General features: G+C 47.1%; 1 protein-coding gene and 1 long non-coding RNA gene across 5 annotated transcripts in view; one reads left to right on the top strand and one right to left on the bottom strand.

The window, feature by feature from the left end:
* Positions 1-10,489: 10,489 nt before the first annotated feature.
* CXXC4 (CXXC finger protein 4) overlaps positions 10,490-20,394 on the top strand; it is a 28,797-nt gene continuing 18,892 nt past the window's right edge. The window contains exons 1-3 of one of the 4 annotated variants that reach the window (XM_085058316.1): positions 10,490-10,741; positions 10,900-10,976; positions 13,354-17,730. In XM_085058316.1, the coding sequence (XP_084914442.1) occupies positions 13,532-14,737 (1,206 nt within the window). In that variant the 5' untranslated portion in view covers positions 10,490-10,741; positions 10,900-10,976; positions 13,354-13,531 and the 3' untranslated portion in view covers positions 14,738-17,730. Of the gene's footprint in view, positions 10,742-10,899; positions 10,977-12,037; positions 12,170-12,594; positions 13,131-13,353; positions 17,731-20,394 lie in introns of those variants that run through there. The other 3 variants (XM_085058315.1, XM_085058314.1, XM_085058313.1) reach the window with 3 other exon arrangements.
* LOC146438059 (uncharacterized) lies at positions 12,057-14,262 on the bottom strand. Its single transcript, XR_014851654.1, has 3 exons — positions 14,164-14,262; positions 12,251-12,364; positions 12,057-12,179 (listed from the first exon to the last, which is right to left on the bottom strand). It is a non-coding gene; the product is annotated as an uncharacterized LOC146438059 (long non-coding RNA).

Raw genomic sequence — 20,394 nt, 5'->3', positions numbered from 1 at the left:
GTCTGCCTTTTAAATCCTTCTTCAAAACAAACTTCTCACTGCAATGCCTGAAGGAAACACCTTGCCAAAGATACCTAGCTTGATAGATAATTTATGAGATTACTTTATTTATAGTTAAAGAGAACATACATGAACCAGACCTAGTAGTAACCAAAACTACTTTGATTCACAGCTACCCCATTGTGCATAGTTGCTGTGAATATATGACTGTCCTACTAATGCTCATATCTTCTCCTGTCTTCCCTTTTTCATTGCTTCCCACCTTAATAATTGTATTGCTTCTTAAATTAAGTCTGCCATAAATCTGGTAAGTATTTGAGTTTGGGGTCTTCTCTGGATCAGTCTTGCATTGAACTTTGGAAACCTCAGGTTCCCCTGCACATCTTACACCATCTGATGCATGAGCCTTTTTTTTGCAAATGGATCATTTCAGCAGTGTGTGTTGGACTCATCTCACCTGTCTTCACCTCCTAACGTATAAATATGAGTCAAGAAAGAGAGATAAGAATTATTAAGATGCCAATCAGACTTATCTGTGACCTGTACTCTAAAGAGGATAACATTACTGACAGTTCAGTTTTGGTCTCCCCCAGGACCACTGCACAAGCAAATGGCCACTGTATGTATGTAAATGTACATATGTATGTACAGGTGTTTGTTTTGAAGTCCACCCTAGGAAGCAAAAATCATTCCAAAACTTTCCGTGTTTCATAGGAAAAAATAATGGGTTTGTTGAGTTGGATCAGAAGCAGAGAAAGTTCAGTGAACTGATGGTTCTGTGAGGTGCTGTGGCCAAGGAAGAAGATCAGCCAAAATTCTGGAGGCTTCTATGGGCATGTTTAAGCAGGGGGTGCATATATTGTCTGTAGATTCATACATCACACTGGAATGAGCAGGATGCAGACAGATATTTGAAATACAGATTTGATAACAACAGAAATGAAAGATGAATAACCCTGAAATACCTAAATATAAAAGAACATTTGTCATGGCTGAAGCAGGAAGTGAACCACAGGAATGCAGATAGAATTATACACAGTGATGAATTTCATATGGTTGGAAAACATGGGATCTTAGTACCCCTGTCAATGTGTGAAAACATACACTTCTTAAAGGTCCATTTCATTTACATACTGTACAGGTCTGCTGTGACTCCATTGTTTTGCAGTCACAGCATGGCACAAACAGGAAGCTCGAGTGTTCCTGTTTCATTGAACTTTCTCTTTTGTCCACAGTTTGCAGCAGATTTGGCAGTGGTGGGTTTTAGCAGCTGAGATTCTCCAGACAGGAGAAGGAATTATGTGGGGGAGGGGGAGCAACAAAAAGCTAATTCTGAGGCTGACTTTAACAAAAAGGAAGGCTAAAATGCTCCAGTCATTAAAGTCAAGATATTTAGAATCATTCCCAAAACATACATTTAATTCCTGATTTGGAACAAAACTATTCCACTATTTAACCTACAAGTTTACATGAGACTTAAGTGATACACAGTATCTCCAAAGAGATACAATGTGCAGAATGCATTGGATGGTGCATGAAGACATTAATGTTTCTGAGGTAAACATATAATTGGTGTTCTCAGTATCTTGCTTTTATAGATGCAAAATCAATACCTATTTTAGGCAACTATTTATTCACTCATACTAGTACTTTAATAATAACAGACATTTAAAGAATCATAAGGTAACACTTGCAATATGTCTAGAAGAACTAAAAGAAAATAATGTATTGTTAAACAAAATTATCAATGTTTGAGGGTTTTGACAACTGTAAAAACAACACCCATTCACAGGCAGCACTATTAAATAGTTTCTATTTGCAATAATAGTGGGGTTCAGATTCTCTAATGTGAAACATTAGAGACCTGTGAAAACCTGTACAAATATATTGAGAGAAGTTTCATTTTGTGGCAGTACTAATCCTAGGTGATAGACAGTGTTCTCAAGGCTTTTTTTGATTACAAAGACAGCAGCAATGCTTCTTTTAAAATAGCTGTATGACAACAATCTGCAAAATCCAGAGTCATTAAAAAAATCTACATTCAGAGAACACAGTCCTCACTTTTTTTGAAAGGTAGTTTCTTTCTTGTGGCTTTTTCTGTTTTGATTGAGCCAGATGCCAACAAATTTCTTTTGGGGTCTATTTAAAAACCAAGAGCAAATTATTAGCGGAAGGCAGCAGGAAAGTAACAGCAAAGTGCAGTTTGCCATAACAAACTTGAGAAATAATTACCACTCCCCTTATGCATCTTTACTTTCTCCATGGTTTTGTTCCTGAAGAGTGGGATCATCACTTCCATGCAGATGCCAGGGCACAACTCCTTACTCATAGCAGGACTTGGTTCAGCACAGCAGCAATGGAGAACATGGATTTACACCATCTTAATGGGCCAGCTGGCAATCCCTGGGACTGGAGAAGACTGGCAGAGTCTCTAAATAATCTTGGATAACATCATTTTGTCCTAAGGACATCAAATACTGCTGACCTCTGGTAAGTCTGACCCACATCTTGTGATCAGAGCCAAGAAATACACATCAGTCTCAAATTAGCATTTTTCAGTGTCACAACCCCATTAGAATTGGCATAAACAAAAGCAAGCAGCACTACTTTCCCCTTCCCACCTTCTGGCTTCCTCCTAGGATGGCTGTGACCATAAAATGAAGATCATTACAGAGGACTTTTGTATTAATGATTGAGTGTATGTTACAGTAATCAGATAATAGCTATATCAGCTTTCATTAGAAGTCTCAAGAAACCAATCTTTGCTATGCATGATAAACTAATTTCTTCTAGATACTTTGACAGCATTGTTGATTAAAGCCTTACTTAATGTTCACTTTATATCTATAAGGCCAATTGTTTTTTTTGGTAGTTTATTGCTTTGTGTAACAGCAAACCTGAATATTAAATGGGTTTGAGAAGTGTTAAGGGAAACTTCACATACTGAGTATGTGGAATTCTACCATAAAGTATTTGCACAGATGAGAAAGAGAGAGAGAGAGAGAGAGAGAGAGATAGATAGATAGACAGACTTACATACAGTACGGTATAACAGAAATAACTCTGTTATTTGATCTCAATTATCAGCTAAAATGTCTCGGGCCAATAAGAACCGAGAGTAATAAAATGATAACATTAATTAACAATTGGCATTTCTGTCATCCTGCTTAGAGTAACACTTTTGCAACTTGGAATCAAGCAGATTAAGCAGAGCAGTGATAACAAACAAATGTTCAGGCATGAAGGTATATTGGTCCTTGTTCAATTGGCTGATAATATCTCCTGGTCTGCCTATAGCATGTTTTAACAAGATCTCTGCGCTCGGGGCTTTGTTTCTTCTGTTCTGCAGACGCAGCGTAAAGCAGGTATGTGACTCCTCAAGGGGGCTAAAGTTACACCCAGAAAGGGTTGGAGCACTCAGTGAAACGTGCCCGCCATTCCGAGCACGTCGGATGGTGTGCCGGGAATGGCAGGGAATCACACCGGCACACCAGTGAGAGGCGAGAGGGCTTTCTCTGGGGGCTCATCTCGGCAGCACAGCGCCGGCTGCCATGATAACAACTCTTGCTGGCAGGAGAGAGCAGCTTAAAATATTTGTGTGACAGCACATTTGGACAGGATTGCACATGCGTGAGAAAGGATAGCTATCTTGTTGAAACAAGAAAGTTTGCTCATGTCCCTTGTGGTGCCTTCTGTGTTTTGTTCTGCCCTGATTTTCCTGTTAAATTGTCACAGTACTGTTTATCCATATTTCTTCTGCTCTTACCAGTTTGCCAGGGTTTTTTTGTGTTTGCCTTTTGTGTTCATTCTTGTTCTTCCCAAATCCAGTGGCTCACATTTTGTTGCCATTTTTGGGATTTTAGTGTATTCTCCTGACCACACATTGCCATGTGAAATATAATTTCCCTTTCCTAGCATCCTCATTCTTGAACCTCTGGGTCCACAGCTGTAAGTAGGTGAATATTGAAAAGCACTCAGGAAACTGGGGTAACTGTGATAAAATAATGGGAACTGGAATTATCTAAGCCTCAGCAATTGCCTTCTCTGTGAGACAATGCCTGCTGCTGAATGTCCTGCCTTACAAAGGAGATGCTATGTTGTGGTCATCTAAATGCCAGACACTGTGCTGTCAGCATCCAGCTACTTGCAGCACCTTTTAAACCACTTGAGGAGTGGAGTAGCTAGCTGGCCTCTGCATCCCTAATTATCTGTAGATACCTCTGAAACCAGAGAAAGAAGAAAGTTCTGGGGACATCAGCAGAGGATCAACAGTATTCCTCTGGGGTCATCCATCAGTCCTACACTGTGCAGTATGTGAAGTCCCATTTTTATGCCTTCTGACAGTAAAGCTGAAGGATGATTAACATGACCTCAGGGAACAGTAAGGGAAATGGCCATCCACTGCCTGCTGATGCTTATTGTAAGTCAGAATGATGGCCTATAGAAGGATACGAGTGCTTCTGGCACTGAAACCATCTTTGAGTCATGATTGATTGTCATTCTTTCCAATGAAGCCTTAACCATAAATAGTAGTAGTATGTGAAATCAAGTATTTAAAAACATAAGCTTATTCCAGACGAGCCTTAACAGTGAAAATGTGACAACAGATGAGGGGAGCAAAGTATTAACAAAACTGGGTAGTAAAATATACATGTCTTTTGTCAGAGTGTGAGAACTGAGATGAAAGCAGAATCTCTGGCTATTTCAATGAGAAGGTAACCAAAGCTGTGCAACATCGCAACTGCAGAGAAAAGACTTTTCTCTAGAGAAAAATCCCTCTCAAATTTCCCTTCCTATAGCAATTACCTGAAGCAGATACTACTTCTTCTTTTGTTGTTTTATGAGGTACTGAAAAAGTTTGATGTACTTGCTATTTTGGTTTCAGACGTTCTTCCAGGCCAACAGAACCTGGCATAGTTTGATGTAGCTATCCTGTGCATCCCAGGGCCAAAGTCACAGCTCAGTGATATGAGCTTGATTTTCACTGCTGTATTTTACCAGAGGTGTTTGATCACAGTGATATGAAAACCTGCCATAAGCTGACTGTCATTCTTCTGAAGATGGTGTTAAATTGTCAAAACTCTGCTTTCTAATTAAGTCTTTACTCTCCCCAATTTACTAAATGAGAAAGGGGAACTAGCTCATGCAAAACTTACATACAGAGGTAAAGCAAAACCTGTCACTTCAAAGATAAGTACCAAAATTCAAAAAGCAGCCAAGCCAAGGAGGTAAAACCTCCAGCATGTTTGCAAAGGTCACAGACTGAAGTGCTGGAAAGCTAGGAGATGCCTGAATTGTGTTTATTCATTAAATCCTTACTCTACCAGTTCCGTATATATGTCTGATTGCGTACTAGTCTCCCCACAGGATTGTTTCTTCATTTGGTCCCTGGTCCCTTCTCAGCATCCGTCTTTTCTTCCTTCACACAGTTGCCCCAAGTCCACACAGCCATATTCCAAAACTGGAATTCCAAAATCCATATTTCTACAGGTTCTCTCTGTGATATCTATGTGCTTCTCAAGCATCAAGGAGTCAGTCTCCATACTCTGGGATATCTTCCATGCTTTGAAAATCTGTTAAGAGAGATCACTAAATTTGAATGCTCTGTGGCTGATGCTGACCTTTTGCTACTGTCACATCACTTAGCAGTTCCAGTTCAGGGAATGTGTCTGCAGAGGGAATCTTATTCAAAGATCAGCCAGAATTAGACACTTCAGAGTATTTTCTGCTGTTGCGCTTCTAGCAATTCTCTTGTGTGTGAACTAAGATTTCTTGCTTGTAGCTCAGAAATTTGTGCAATTTGGCCAAATGAGGTATGTTCAAGCAAAATTTCAAACTTTTTGCTTCTAAGTGCAAAGGCATTACAGCTCCTTAGAAAAGTAGCTCTTAGATAGTTATTATTTTAGCACAGAAAATGTGTTAGTTAAGAATGAACTCTGGAAACCAGCTGAATGGTTTTATAGACTGCATACCTTTCAAACAGGGAACTTTTAGTTCAAAGAGTAAAACTCGACAAATTGAGAAGTATCTGAAAATAGGGCCCAAAAGGAAAGAAAAACTGTCAGGCATCCTGAACTAGCAGTGGTGATTCAAACCTTTCTCACAGTTTTTTTTGGGACATGCAAGCCCTGAAAGAACAAATACACTTTCTGAGTAGCTGCCCCAGAGGAGTGTTGGTGTGATGCCATTTGAAAAAAACAGAATGCAGCCTTAGCACTGAGGAGCCCAAAAGCTGATTAGGTGAACAAGCCCATGCTTACTGTGTACTGGCCAGGGAGTGCTTATTCTAAAGCCCCTTGTTAGTTGCTGGCATGATACCCCTGGCTTGACATTTAGATTCATACAGCATTCACAGGGTAAAAGCCACTCCAGTCCACCTCCAATAAAGGGTAGTTCTTAAGAACCATAAAGAAATGAAACTGTAGGACTGACACATGGGCTGCCAGTCACAGGGGATGGCACCTGGAGGTACTGAGTTAATCTAGACAAATCCAGGTGGTTTTAATAGCTAGCTCTTCTTCAGACCCAGGTTTCAGAGCTCTCCGTCTGTGTCCTGTCAGAGTCCCAGTATGAAGACTATGAGGATCCCTGTGTGTTTTCTTTTTCCTGGGCACTGCTATTTCTCATCTGGCAGCATCCTATCAAATGCAGAGCTGCGTTGTTGACTTGCATCAGTGACGGATCGAGCCCTCTGGGAGTCGGCATAATTGGAGATCAGCAATCTGAATTCCTGCCTTGGAAGCATCAGGAAAGCGTCTGTACCTGATGCAGAATCAAACCATATTCAAAGTAATGGGAATGTTTGAGCTGTGATAACTTTTAAAAAAATCCCTCTGCTACATTATTTTAGTAAATATTTGTAGGTGTCTGTAATAGGGGGTAATCACTGCATTTCCTTTCAAACTAAAGGAGAGCAGTTTTCAGTAATATTGGATGAAAGCAAGGAATTCTAATGGATGGGTTTAACCTGATTTTTGCTGGCATATAGTGCTTTTCAACAGTTGTCAGGTGTCCCTTCTTGCAGCACACAAAAACTAGTTTGTGCCTGGTCTTTCCCTTTACTGATACAAGAATTCCACAGTACCTGGCAAGCAGTGAGGCATTGCCCTTCGTCAGGGTGCTGGGACAGGTTGCATATGTGGAAAGCAAGGGGGCAGGTGTGAGGAAGGTGAATAGGATATGGAAGGAAGGAAAGGAAGGAAGGCAGGCAGGAAGGAAGGGAGGAATGAGTCTAGCACTGCTGTAAGTTGGTGTTTCTTGCACCAATGGAGTAAAAAAAGAATTTGGTTTGGGAATTTTGAGAAAACTTCTGCATCTCTTTAATTTATCCTTTTCTCAGAAGGGAAGGACCATCAGTTCAGAGTGCCCACAAGACTGGTACTAGAAGAAAGGTTGTGCCAGATGTGTTTCTTTTGAGGGTGGAAAACAGCTGAGCCACCATTTCCATTTTCATCAAGGGGTGAGGCACAGAGCTGGGGGCAGGTAAAGGGATATAGTGCTGAAGGAAAACCTACCATTTCCATTTCCATGTGGGAGATTTCCTAATGAGAAAGTGAGGAAAGCAGAGGCAGCTACTTTAGCTCCTTTTCCAGTCCCTATCCACAGTTCTTCTGTAACAAAGGCCCACGCCCCAAGGTTAGCCTGCTTAGGATGTGCACCACGTGGACCACCCAGAGGAGAGCCAGAGTTGCAGCATGTGTGGTTTAGAGCTCTTGGCCCCAGCAGAAGGGAACACAAACAGCAAAAGAGTCAGAGTCTAGCCCTGACAGTGGATCCATGAGCTTTAGGAGGCCTAGGAAAAGAGCACAAAAAAGGAAAGAGTAATAATATTAGAAAAAAACCCCAAACCAGGTATCAGTCTAATGAACTGCTGTATTCCCCAAGGACTTGCTTCACCTCCTATTTCTAATTCTGGTGCAATGCTTATAATACTTGATGGATCTGAGTAGGTTTACAGTGACCAGTTTGTAGGTGCACGAGTCAGTAACAGAATGAACAAGAACTGAATGTGATTTTCAGTTTCTCTATGTTTTTTTGCAACTCTCTTTCAGAACAACCTCAACATTTACGAAGGTAGGGCAGCTCCCATGTTCCTATGTCACAACATGCTGCTCTAGCTGCATTCCTGCTAAAAATGAAATAGGAATGATTTTTGAACAAAAAACAGAGCCTGTGGTTTTTAACTTTCTGTCCCTCCCGTCAAAGCACAGATTGTGGTGAAAATGACAATCTGGAATTGCTTTCTTAGGATTCGTCACGAGACAGTTGTAGCTACCTCACGGATAGACTCCTATACAAAACAGTCCTCCTCAGGTCCCAGGCTCAGGGCAGAATGCAGGATAAAACAGATTTGTATACAAAAACCAACCAAAAATCAGAAATACTTCTCCCCTCCCAAACCCCAAACAAACAAAAGCCCCTCCAGACTCTACTAAACAAAAGGTTTCAGAAAAAGTCGGTCTGAATTGGATTCCATGCTTCGTCCCCAACACCAAAAAAGTGTACAACTTTCCAGAGTAGAAAGGTTATATATAGCATTACAATTTAATTCACATGACAATTAAAAAATACATGAAATGGTCTTCCTTATGCATGAGAAAAGATTATCAGAGTTTTCTCCTTTTCCTCTTTTAGCTTATTAAAAATGTAACTCCTTCAAGAGTAATAAATTAACTCGGAAAGGATTGCTTAAGTGAGACACAGGTTGTGATTAAAGGAAGTTTGGAGTTCAGGAGAAGTCTGTGTTTGAAAAACGTCCTCAGTGTTTGGAGTATTGCATATGGCTTTTGACAACTAATTTGGGGGAAAAGTGGTTCGGAATGAACCTCAACAGGAAAAGCTCTTGTTTTTTGTCACTTTGTGACATTAGTGAAACACTGTTTCCCCTCATTTGTATTTCCCCCTCCCCATAAGTTTGTGTTAAAATGTATCAAAACAGAAAGGACTTTGAAAAAGGCAGCAGAACTGTCATAAAGGATGACGCTAGCTAGTCGGGAGGTTATGCTTTATTATGTAAATCCATGTTTGGGGGTATTTTAAAATGCATATCGTGTGTTTAGAGGCAGCTAATTAGCTAGATAAACTATACTGCTTCCAAATAAAGCGTACCAATCCATAATATAAATGCCAGGGACGCCACTTCTTGCAGATCTGCAACCTACCTGATTGACCAAAACTGTGCCTCATCTGTACCAGTCAGTCTCACTTGATGGAGCATCAGCCACGAGGCTGCTGGTCCTTGCCAACCTCCACTGCTCAGATCCACCTTGTCTTGCTGCTCCTGGAAAAAGATTCCTGCAGCACTTTCCCATGGGTAATTCCCTAGTGTTAAGCACCCTGAGCTTGAATTCATCTTGGAGCAGAAGGAAATAAAACTTCAGTCTGCACATAAATCCTTCATTTACTTACATATAAAACCAATGAAACAGTACAATTTCCCCTTCTTTTTCCGTAATTTACAAATGGTTAATATTATTTTCTTGGCAGAAACATCCATTTCTTAACTGCTTAGTGCCCACGCTGGCAGCACCAGGCTGCAGCAATGGCTCTGAGTACCAGCGCTCACTCTGGAGGTACCAAGAGCGAGAGGATGAACAACTTGCAATGCATAATTTATTCAGTGAATATAGGCCCTTTTTTGTGCTTGCAAGAACTCCAGGGAAGGTAAGTGGGCTTGGTTGGGTTTTTTTTCAATAGTTTGCTGAAATTCTCTAAGGAACTGCAGTGTGTTTGCATGCAGTACCTGTACATCAGCGACTTGTTGAGAGAAGCATTTTAACGTTGGCAGTTCGGGTGTGGGGTACGCGTGGCCTGCCCGGACAGGTGCCGTGCACCTCCTGTGCACCTCCTGGGCTCTGGCACAGGCAAAGGGCAAACGTTGGGCAAGCACTTCTGGTGAGTGCAGAGACACTTGTGTGACATCCACGGTTCAGCTGGCTCCATTCCGCCTAAATATGCCTGAAATCTGCAGCACCTCACGCGTCTGAAAAAGAATTATAGCGTGCGCGGGGGGCGGTAGTCATTAGAGACACGCGAACGCGCGTGAAAAACGACGGGCTGCGCGGCCGTGCGCTGAGCGGGCCGGGCGGGGGGACCGCCGCTCCCCTCCGCAAACTTGCCGGGGCACAAAGTTTGCCGGCAGTTCCCCGCCCGCCCGCGGGGAGGGTGACGGGGCGCAGCGCGGGGGGCGCGCCCTCCCCGCCGCCCCCTCCCCTCCCCTCTGCGGCGCGGCGCGGCCCCGCCCCGCCGGCAGCCCCGCACCGGGCGGCCGCGGCCGCAGCGCCCCCGCCGCGGGAGGGGAGCGCAGGGGGCGGAGGGAGGGCGCGCCCCCCGCGCTGCGCCGCGGCCCGTGCGCGCCGCTCGGCGGCGGCCCCGCCAGCGCTCGGCGGCGGCGGGTGTCCGCATCCCTGCGTCCTCCCGGCGCGCTCCCTCACCTCGGCGGCGATCGCCTCCCGCCCGCCCCCGCCCTCCCCTCCCCCGCACCGCCACACGCACACGCACTCCCGGCGCTGTATGCGAGGGCGGGCGCCGGGAGACGGGCGGCGAGCGGCGCGCCGGCAGAGGAGACCACCGCGCACACGCACACACACACACAGGCACACACACACGCACACTCCCTCCCGCCCGCCCTCCCTCTGTGCCTGCTCCTTCCTCGCCCCCCGCCGCCTCCCCTCTTCCCCCCTCCTCCTCCTTTCTCTGCAACGAGCGAGAGAGGGAGAGGGGGGAAAAAAGCCACTTACAGGTATTTGTTTAGTGGATCGGCGGCTTAATTTATCCCCCCCGCCCCCCCCACCTTCCCCACCGCCCCTCGCAGTTTGTTTACAAGTATCAAAGTTGTAATTGAGGAGCTGCCAAGGCACATCTGGATATTTTTCTTCTTCTTCTTCTTCTTTGTGTTAGGGACTGATGTGCAACTAATTAAAGGCAGACAGGCTGGTAGCGTCTGCACACTCAAGCCCCCCCAAATAAAGAACCTGGTAAGTGACTGGTTTGCTTTCCCCCCCCTCATCTTTTCCCCTCTTATTCTTCGCGGGGTGTTTTAATTTTTTTTCCTTTGGTTTTGGGTTTGTTTTTTTTTTTGGTTTTTGTGTGTGTGTATGTTTTGGGGTTTTAGTTGTGGGGTTTTTTTAGGGGGGTGGGTTTTCTTTTTATTTTTTTTATTTTCTGGGTTTGTCGGGGGCTTTTTTTTTTTTCCTGTTGTTCTTGTCCTCTGGGATCATAAAAGTAGATTAATGCTAGACTTGGGCAATAAAAGGCGTCGCTATATTAATTTATTAATTAATCTGCACCCGCCCCTCCTCCTGAATGTTAAATATGACCTTTGATCTCTCTGTCTTTGGCAGAGCAGACATGCAATATTGAACATGTACGGTCACATTTAGCTGAAGCAGGGACAGAATCGCAAAGCCCGGCTAGCAATTTCTATTTATTTATTTCATTCGTGGAAAAGAGGGCGATAGTTAGAGGGGGAGGGAAATCAATAACTACGTCTCGGGTACCCTTTTCATGCTCCGGAGATGCATCGATTAAACAATAATGACCCGGTTGGTGGGCACCATCATTTTCTCGCTGCTGGTGGCAATAAAGCCTGAGAGGGGATCGCAGAGAGAGAAAAGGTAGCCAGCGAGGGAAGGTTTTGTGGAGAGAAGCCAGTTTAATGCTGGGGGGAATAGGGCAAGAAAATGCATGACTTCTGGCATAAAAGGCTGAACGCTAACATTTTGTTCCTTACCAGATGCGTGGCTTTCGCACACATGGCTGGCAAAACTAGTTTTATTGAGTAGTTGTTATCGAGGACATGCAGCTAGGTTTTCCTTTCTGGAAACGGGAGAGGTTTTTTTTCTTTTGCTGTATGCAAATCCTTCGCATCCCTCCACAAGACGACGCTTAGCCTAGAGCTTTCCGGGGCAGCCTTTGTATTGCCACTAGACCTCTGAAGGCAGCGAGAGTCTGGGTTTTTCCCTGACGTGGAAACACAGAGGTGGCTCCTGCGAGCTCGGGGTCTTTTTTTTTTTTTTTTCCTTTTTCCGACGGAAAGACGCCCGCCAGTCCCCAGTGCAGCCGGGGGTGAGGTTCCTTCTGTAGATTTACGCTCCCTTCATCTGGATTTGTTTACATAAAGCCCGCTTTCAGTGCACGACGTTGGGAGAAGACGAAGTTTTTGCACTCGGTAGGTTGGGCTGCAAACGGTTCATTAATCTAATTATGTTCGTAATTACCGTAATTGATAACCATTTTGAACTAAACATACCGGAGTCTGGAAACTAGACGTAGCCCTACGAGTGCCTCCCGAGTGAGCGTTTCTGATCGATAGCCCTACATCAGAAAAGATGCTGGAAATATCTAAACTATTCAGGTAGAGCATCTGGAAAACAAAGAGGCAGTGTTCATAAACTGAGGGCTTTTTAAGTTATGCTTATGTTTTGCTTTAGTTCGCGCAGGCTGCCATAATATACCTTCCTCATTGCCGTGAACGAAAATAGCCCCCTTCACCTCCCGGGGGGAGAGAGGGGGCGGTGGGAAATAAAACGGACGCCGTGTCCTTAGCCCCCTCCTAAACTTTCCCAGCCTGAAGTAGAAAGCCATCTTTCCCCTATGGGGGCTAGCTCAGCAGGTACAGCGACGTGCCCTGCCGAGCGTTCCCGGGCTGTCTCTCGGCGAAGCCCCCTGCCCCGCGGCGCCCGCAGAGGGGCTGTCCCCGTCTCGGTGTGTGTGTCCCCAGCCCTCCCTGCGCAGCCCCCGGCGGCGGTGGCGGGGAATCCTCCCCGAGAGGCTGGTATAAATACTCCGTCGTTAGTACAGCTGCAGGCACCGGGATCACAGGCTGTGAAATTGCTTAAGTATTTTTTTTTTAACCTAGCCCCGTGCCCCCCGCCGCCCGCAGGCAGCCCCCCCGTGCCCGGAGGCGGCGGAGGGGGGGCCGGGGGAGCCGGTGCCGCCGCAACCAGCGCCCGGCGGAGCCAGCTGTGCCGGCAGGCAGCTAATGACCGCCGGGCTCAGAAGGACACCGTGGCAGCTGGCGGCTCCATCCCCCACCTCCCTCTTTTTTCTTCTTTTTTTTTTTTTCTAATTCCTTTTATTTATTTTTCCCCCCGCCCTTTTTCCCTGCCTTTTCATTTTTCCCGGTGCTGGTAGGTGGCCAGCTCCCGGTTCTCGTGTCGTGTCCCCCGCCCCCACCTTGTCCCGGGACCGGGCTTGCTCCAGCCGGGCCGGCGCTTCGAGCCCCGAGCCCGCGGGTACGGCGGCGTGTCCCCCCACCCCTGTGTGCTCCCCCCTCCCCCGGGGTGGCCGTGGGCGGCCGTGAGCGCCCCCCGCGCGCGCGCACCCCCTCGGAAATGACTTTTTGTGTTTCAGCTGCGGCAGCTCCCGTGAGGATGCCGGAGGAACGGCTGCCCGGCCAAACACCGACCGCTGGGATGCGTCCGGAGGAGGAGGAGGATTAAGCGACTTTCCCCCCCCCGCCCCGTCCCTCTCCCCCCGGCCCCCAGACCCCCGTCCCGTCCCCTCCCGCCGCCCCTCCGCCCTGGCCACCATGAACACCAACGTGTGCGTGGAGAGCGGCCCCAACCCCGAGGCGCCGGGGCTGCCCAAGGACAGCCACCTGCCCGAGGGGGCCCTCAACAGCCTTGTGGATTACAACTCGGAGATGGAGAGGTACCGCTCCTTCGCCACCTTCTACAAGACCAACGGCGGCGCCTTCCCCCAGGCGGCCAAGATCGCCCGCATCACCACCCCCATCTTCCCCAGCGCGGCCGCCGCCGCCGCCGCCCGCATCGGCATGTCCCCCTGGAACTGCGACACCGCCACGGCCGCCGCCGCCACCGCCATGCTCTGGGGCAGCGGCGGCGGCGGCGGCGCGGCGGGCGGTGCGAGGAAACCCTCCTCCTCCTCCTCCTCCGCCGCCGCCGCCGCCTCCGCGGCCGCCGCCGCCGCCTCCTCGCTGCACGCCGGCAGGGGCGGCATGCACCACCGGAGCGACTCGCAGCGGCTGGGCAAGCCCGGCTGCCCGCCGGCCGAGCAGCCCGCCCTGCCCATGGCCAACGGCAACTTCCTCTCCACCCTCGCCCCCGAGCACTGCCGGCCGCTGGCCGGCGAGTGCATGAACAAGCTCAAGTGCGGCGCCGCCGAAGCCGAGATCATGAACCTCCCCGACCGCGTCGGCACCTTCTCGGCCATCCCGGCGCTGGGCGGCCTCTCCCTGCCCCCCGGGGTCATCGTCATGACGGCCCTGCACTCCCCCGCCGCGGCCTCGGCCGCCGTGACAGACAGCGCCTTCCAGATCGCCAACCTGGCGGACTGCCCGCAGAGCCACGCCTCGGCCTCGCCCGCCTCCGCCCTGGGCGCCGCCGCCGGCGCGGGGGGCGGCGGAGGCGGCGGCGGTGGCGGCGGAGGCGGAGGGGGGGCCGGCGGCACCGGCGGCGGGGCCGGGGCCGGGGCGAGCAACCCCGCCAAGAAGAAGCGGAAACGCTGCGGGGTGTGCGTGCCCTGCAAGCGGCTCATCAACTGTGGAGTCTGCAGCAGTTGCAGGAACCGCAAAACGGGACACCAGATCTGCAAATTTAGGAAATGTGAAGAGCTTAAGAAAAAACCGGGCACTTCGCTAGAGGTCAGAGGAGATGATTTCTTTTTCCCCAGCCTCCCGCCGTCCCTCCTCAACCCCCTGCCCCCGCCCCTCCAGTGCTTCTTGTCTAGCTTCAAGATGCAGCATCCCTTCTCCGAGGCCTCCTTCAGGCTCTGAGGGAGCCCCCGCCGCGGGCGCGGCTCCCCGCGGCGCGGCCCCGCCGCCCGCCCGTCTCCGCCCCGCAGGGAAGAGAAACGCCGCCTCCCGCGGCGCCCCGCCGAGCCGGGCCCCGGCCGCTGGCCCCCGGCCCCGGGCCGAGGAGGGACGGCCGGGGGGCGCCGCCCCCGCCCCGCCAGCTCGTGGCCGTTACGGAACGATGCTAACCTGGTTTACCTGCCGTGCTGTTTCCATAAGACTGCTGGCTCTCTGGTTCCTTTATATTTTTTGTTCTTATTTTCTTTTTATTTCTCTCATTTTCCCCCCCTTTTTTAATTAATGGCAATCATGATGGTTCAGGGCGGTTTGTAGAAACGGGGAGGTGGGAAAGGGAAAGTTTTAGCTGAACACCAGGCTCTCGCTGTCAGAAGTTCAGGGAAAAGCAATGGCAAGTTCATCTCCAGGTTGGCTGGTAGCAGTTTGTCCCAGACAGACAACGGGCCATGGAGCCCAGTAGTAGGTGAAACACACCCAAGTGATCTCTTTGGCAATGTCTTTTTTTGAAATAACCTGTTTGTGGTGTATTAAACACAATGGAAGAATAGCACAGGTATGACTGAACTGATTTCTGCCTGAACTGTACGTATGGTTATTTTTATAACGTTTCCTCAGAACTGACAATGTATTGTGTTCCCCAAAGCTGTAACAACAGGTTTTCAGTTTTGCTAGACGTACAAGAGACAGGCAGATCCCGTGTCGCAGACATTTCAGTTATTGTTCTGGGTACGACAGACAATGGGAACCAAAATACACAACCATGAGGAAAATGGCAATTGGATGGTATCGTTAGGGGAAGGAAACAAATGAGAGAAAAGACTAGTAATCATACTTAATCCCTTGTCATTATTAAAATTATAGTGTTGCTGGTTCGACACGCATCTTGGATGTGTCTGAAGGTGTCGAGGATGATGGATTTACTACAGAGGAGTAGTGTATGGCGGGTGACACCAAGATTTGTAGTCACAGAAATCAGCAACTAAGTGAGAAATTGCAACTTCCCTCTGTGTGTGTGTGTATGCCTGTGCATGTTTGCATAGCAGTTTATTCCCTTGCTCATTGCTTGCAGGAGCTCCCTCCAAGAAGAAATGGGATGAGCGATTCCAGGGAAAAAGCAACACTTAGAGCCAATTAATTTGTTCTGTGTTAAATAAATTTAGATAATAGTGTTGGTATTGACACTGCCGTGGGACAAAAGCAACATTTGGGGGTTAACTGACATTTGGCTGATAGCATTAACTCTTTCCTAACCAGCCTCATCAAAACAACTAATTAATTCCTACTTGCAAGAGTGAACTGTCCTTGCTGAAAGTTTAATTTGAGGCTCTGCATCCTTTCACCTCTTTTTTTGTGAACAGTGACCCAGCATCACTAATGTGAGAACCAGGATGGACTTCCCAGAGGTTAGAAACTAGATTGGGTTTTCAGCTCTTGTTTATCTCAGTAATATGCTGGTTTTGTAGCAAGTTTGCAACAAGGATCGTTCATGCCCCGGTCTGTTAATGCTGAGTACAGCCTAAAAGAGACTCCCTGAACCAGAGGCGTGGAGAATCCCTCCCACACGACCCAGCACTGAGAGTGCCTTTGTGTGCCAGGTTCCCTCATTAGGTTTGCAAACCAGGGTGCTGCTTAGATTTAATGTTTGTGATAAATGATAGATTCTGATGGCTTATCGATTTGTGCAGAAAGTGAGCTATCTCTGGAAGAAACAAATTTGTACATTATCAGATCTTCCTATGGGTTTGTGTGCATCTCTGAGCACATTTCCAGAACTTCCTTGCTCTTGAAAAAGGTGTTCAACAATGCTAAAAACTTCTCAGGCATGCTATGAGAATGCCTCCCATTACAATTATTTAACCACTGTGACTAGTAAAACCCATGGTTTAATTAGCCACTTGTGTGCTCTCACCTGCCTTCACTTCTTTTCTTCATTCCCTCTTTCCCCACTCTCTTCTGTTTGTGCACCATCAGATACGTAGACACAAATGCTCCTCTGCTGCTGTACTGTGACTCGAAGGAAACAGGTTTCTCTTTCCAGCTGTGGAGATGTCAGTAAAGCATCACTTCTCTGCAGGTCATGGCCCATCACAAAGTTTAGTCACGGGAGGTGGCTCATTTCTTTACAGAAATGTGGTTTGTCAGTAGGGGAGGAAGAATAACATATATGGTTGTTTTCCTTATGTCTTCTTTCTTCTTTATAAAAAAATTTACCTAATAAAGTGACAGAAGGGCTGCCTACAGCACAAAGTGCAGCAGCAGTGCTGGCTGTAGAGCCACCAGCTGGAAGGGTGTCTGAGGGTGGCAGGGCCTACGCAAGGGCACTGCGGCAGCAGCGTTGGTGTTGGGGGTGGGCGAGGGCAGCCTTCCTGCGGAGTGAGTGGCTGGAGCAACTCATCTGGCTGTGCTCCTGGGGAATCCACTGCTCTGCATGGAGGATCCCCTGGCACCTCAGTAGGCACAATCCCATGGAAATGCAGCAAGGATCGAGGGGCTCACATTCGACTACACACTTGTAAGATTCGTGAATTGTGCTTGACAGTGGCTGCGAGTTGCAGGGGTGATTTACGGCAGGGGTGGAACCATGTTAAAAAACAAACAGAGAATTAGAGAAATGCCAATAAACAGTAAACTGGCTGAACCCACAGAAACCATTTCTCTCTTTTTTCTTTAAATCTCTTCTACTGGTACAAGGAAGGCATAGAATATAACTCTCAAAGTTAGTACATGGATTTTAAGACAGATTCATGTGAGTGCTTTCCATTTCCTGACCCTTGCATTTTTAATGAAATGCTTCTCACCCAGCTTTTTTTTTTAAAACACTTGAATTATTTTTTCCTACTTTTCTTGTACTATTTTCACATTAAAAGTGTCCCAATGCTCTAGTATTTTTCATAGAATGTTATTATTACTAGGAAATTTTATGTACGACAATAATAAATCTATAAAAATCAGATTGACGTCACGTTGCACGCTGCCTACTTGTGTATGTATATTCTGTGTTCATTCAGATTTACAATCGGTTTAAAGAGACATAATCTTTATTTACCCATAGAGACTACTTATTTCTCTCTGATTGGTGTACATGTCTGTAACTTCTGCTGCAGGTTATGAAGATTAGGTGCCTGATGATAGTTTACATCCTCTCTTTGAAGTGAACTCCATTCAGTGTACAAATCTCAGTTGCCCCCATCCTCATTTTCATTAGCATGACAGCAAGTTCAGGTAGAGAGGCTGACTTGCATTGGTAGGGGCTGAAGGGTCCTGCCAAATGTGGACTATCAGCTGTTTAGGCATGCTGTCATTGTAGCGGGCACCGCTTGCTTCCTTTGTAACAGCCCAGCTAATTGATATGTGCGCTATTAAAGTGAACATTTGCATACCAACCTGATTGAGTCAATACCAGCCTCCAAATCCGAGGCACCTCGCTGAGTTGCATTTCGAGCCAGTGGGATTTTGAGATGGCCTTCTCCAGGGATAGGTTGTGATGATTGATTTCAGCAGGAACGGCGTCTGATCCTGAAAGTCTTAACACCATATGGCATTGCCACGGGGGAGAGAGGCTGCGCTGGCAACCTCGGAACTTGCACTTCGTGTTGCGGTGGCGCGTGCGAGCGCTGTTAAGGGAAGACTGCTGAGCTCTCTGGATAGGGGTCAATTAGTAGGGGCCTCAGAGGAAGCAATTTCCCCGCCGTCTATCTGGCTTTAAATTACATGCACAAGTTAAGTGACGGCATGATGGAATTGAGTAGTGGTGAGGGGGAACTGTAAAGTCTGATAAGAAGCAGGCGGCTAACGCGATCCAACGGGCTAGCTGGAAGGTGGAAAGAAAGACCACCTTGTAGCTCGCGTTGCCATTCATCACTAAACATCAGCAGTGTTGCTGTATGACAGGCTGTCTCTCCTGCCTGCCACTGCCTCGTAGCCCTCCATCTGGCTGAGGCTCCCTGTGTGCATGTGTTAAAAGCTGTGCAAAAGGGAGAAAAAGCAGTCCTTGTTCCTCGGCGTTTACAGCTGGAGCAAGAGCTGCAGTCTGCCCTGAGCACAATTTACATTGCTATTGGCTGCAAAGCCCTGATCATCCCTGAGTGCTGCTTTTCGCCCTCTTTCCTCCTCATTTGTGCCCCTGGTGCTCTGCCAGGGTTCTCTTTTTCTTCTGTTCCCAGGCCTGAGCCTTCAGGGAGTGTGCCCAGTGCCGGAACTGGCTGTTAGCACCATAAGAGAGCCCTTGCTGGGTGACTGTGATGCTCTTGCTTGGGGCTTCCAACATGGTGCATGATCCTGCCATGACAGTGTGAGCAGGGAGGGGAGGAAGTGAGAGGTAGAGCAAGATCTGACCTTTGTTGGAGGTTTTGCCACTAGGTTTTATCACTTTCATTCAGATACTGCATGTCTGGGATAAACATATGTTCAATGATGGATTTTCCTTTTGACCTCTGGAGGTTCTTGGAGACAGCACCAGGCCTCCTACTGCCACCTCCAGCAGAGACCAGAGCCAGCTACTTTTTTGCTCACCAGTGCCTGATCTCTGCTGCTCAGAAATCTTGAAGGTAGTTGACCTTCTGTGTTAGGTTCACGTTAGGTTCTCCTGCAGTTGGCAGGAGACATGGAGTGGAGGAAGATGTTTAGACCCCAGAGGAGACAAACTTTTGGTCTCCTTACAGTCCTGGCAGATCACTGCAAGTGATTTCTTCTGAAATGGAGTTGGATGGTGCCCAGTTTACCATTTCATATATGGTTGTTTCCCTTTCCTCCTGTGATACCTGCAAAGCTGAGAAAATGCCCAAACCCCATGACATTACTGTTCAGTTTAGAGTACAAATGGCTGCTTGATATACTGTAGTTTGTTAAAGGGGGATAAAAATGAAGTGTCTCCTGCCTAAGAAAATCTCTTAGTGGTGGGATTTGGTACTGAAGAGAATTTCAAGAAATTCCGCAAAATTGTGGGCCAGTCAGGGTTTTAACAGCCTCTTTCACACAAACACTGCTTTCTACTTGCATTGAAAATTGCTTGCTTTAAATCATTGAACTATGATTGTTTGCTAGTGAAATTGTCTCTATGGTAAGAGAGGTTAACTGGTTGTGGTGGTTCTGAATTTTGATTGCACTGAGTAGTTCTTTGCATGGTTTTCTAATAGGTTAGGTTATGCACTTGGAGCATCGAGATTCTGTGCCAGACTCTAGATTTCAGTGTTGTGACTGGTTAGTCTATTTTTTTAAGCTGACATAATGAAATTTCTATGTATTGTTTAGGCTGGGCAAGCTGCATGTGTCATGAGAAAGATGATGAATGAGGGTGGTTTGGGGCTCTTTTGAGCAGTAATTAGCATAATAAGTGTCTTTTTTTTTTCTTTTCTATTTTTTCCCCCAAATCATCTAGGTCACTTTGAACTAGATATTTCAGTTAGAGGTGCATAAAACTATCATGACTTGGAGTCCTCTGCCAACTACAGGATGTTTGGAAAATCTTTTCCTATTCTGTGTTTGTACAAATTGTTGTAGACTATACACATGATGCCTGATTCATATAGGGAGACTTTGTTTAAGTTGGTAGATATGTGAATGTCTTGTTATATATCACTTATTAGGGATGGATAACAGTAAGGAACAGTCTCAATTTTTGT

The sequence above is a fragment of the Lichenostomus cassidix genome, chromosome 4 (genome assembly GCF_008360975.1).
Source record: "Lichenostomus cassidix isolate B80296 chromosome 4, HeHo_3.0, whole genome shotgun sequence".
NCBI classification, from domain to species: domain Eukaryota; kingdom Metazoa; phylum Chordata; class Aves; order Passeriformes; family Meliphagidae; genus Lichenostomus; species Lichenostomus cassidix.
The sequence above is the reverse complement of the archived record's forward strand: the minus strand, read 5'-3'. Positions and strand labels throughout refer to the sequence as shown.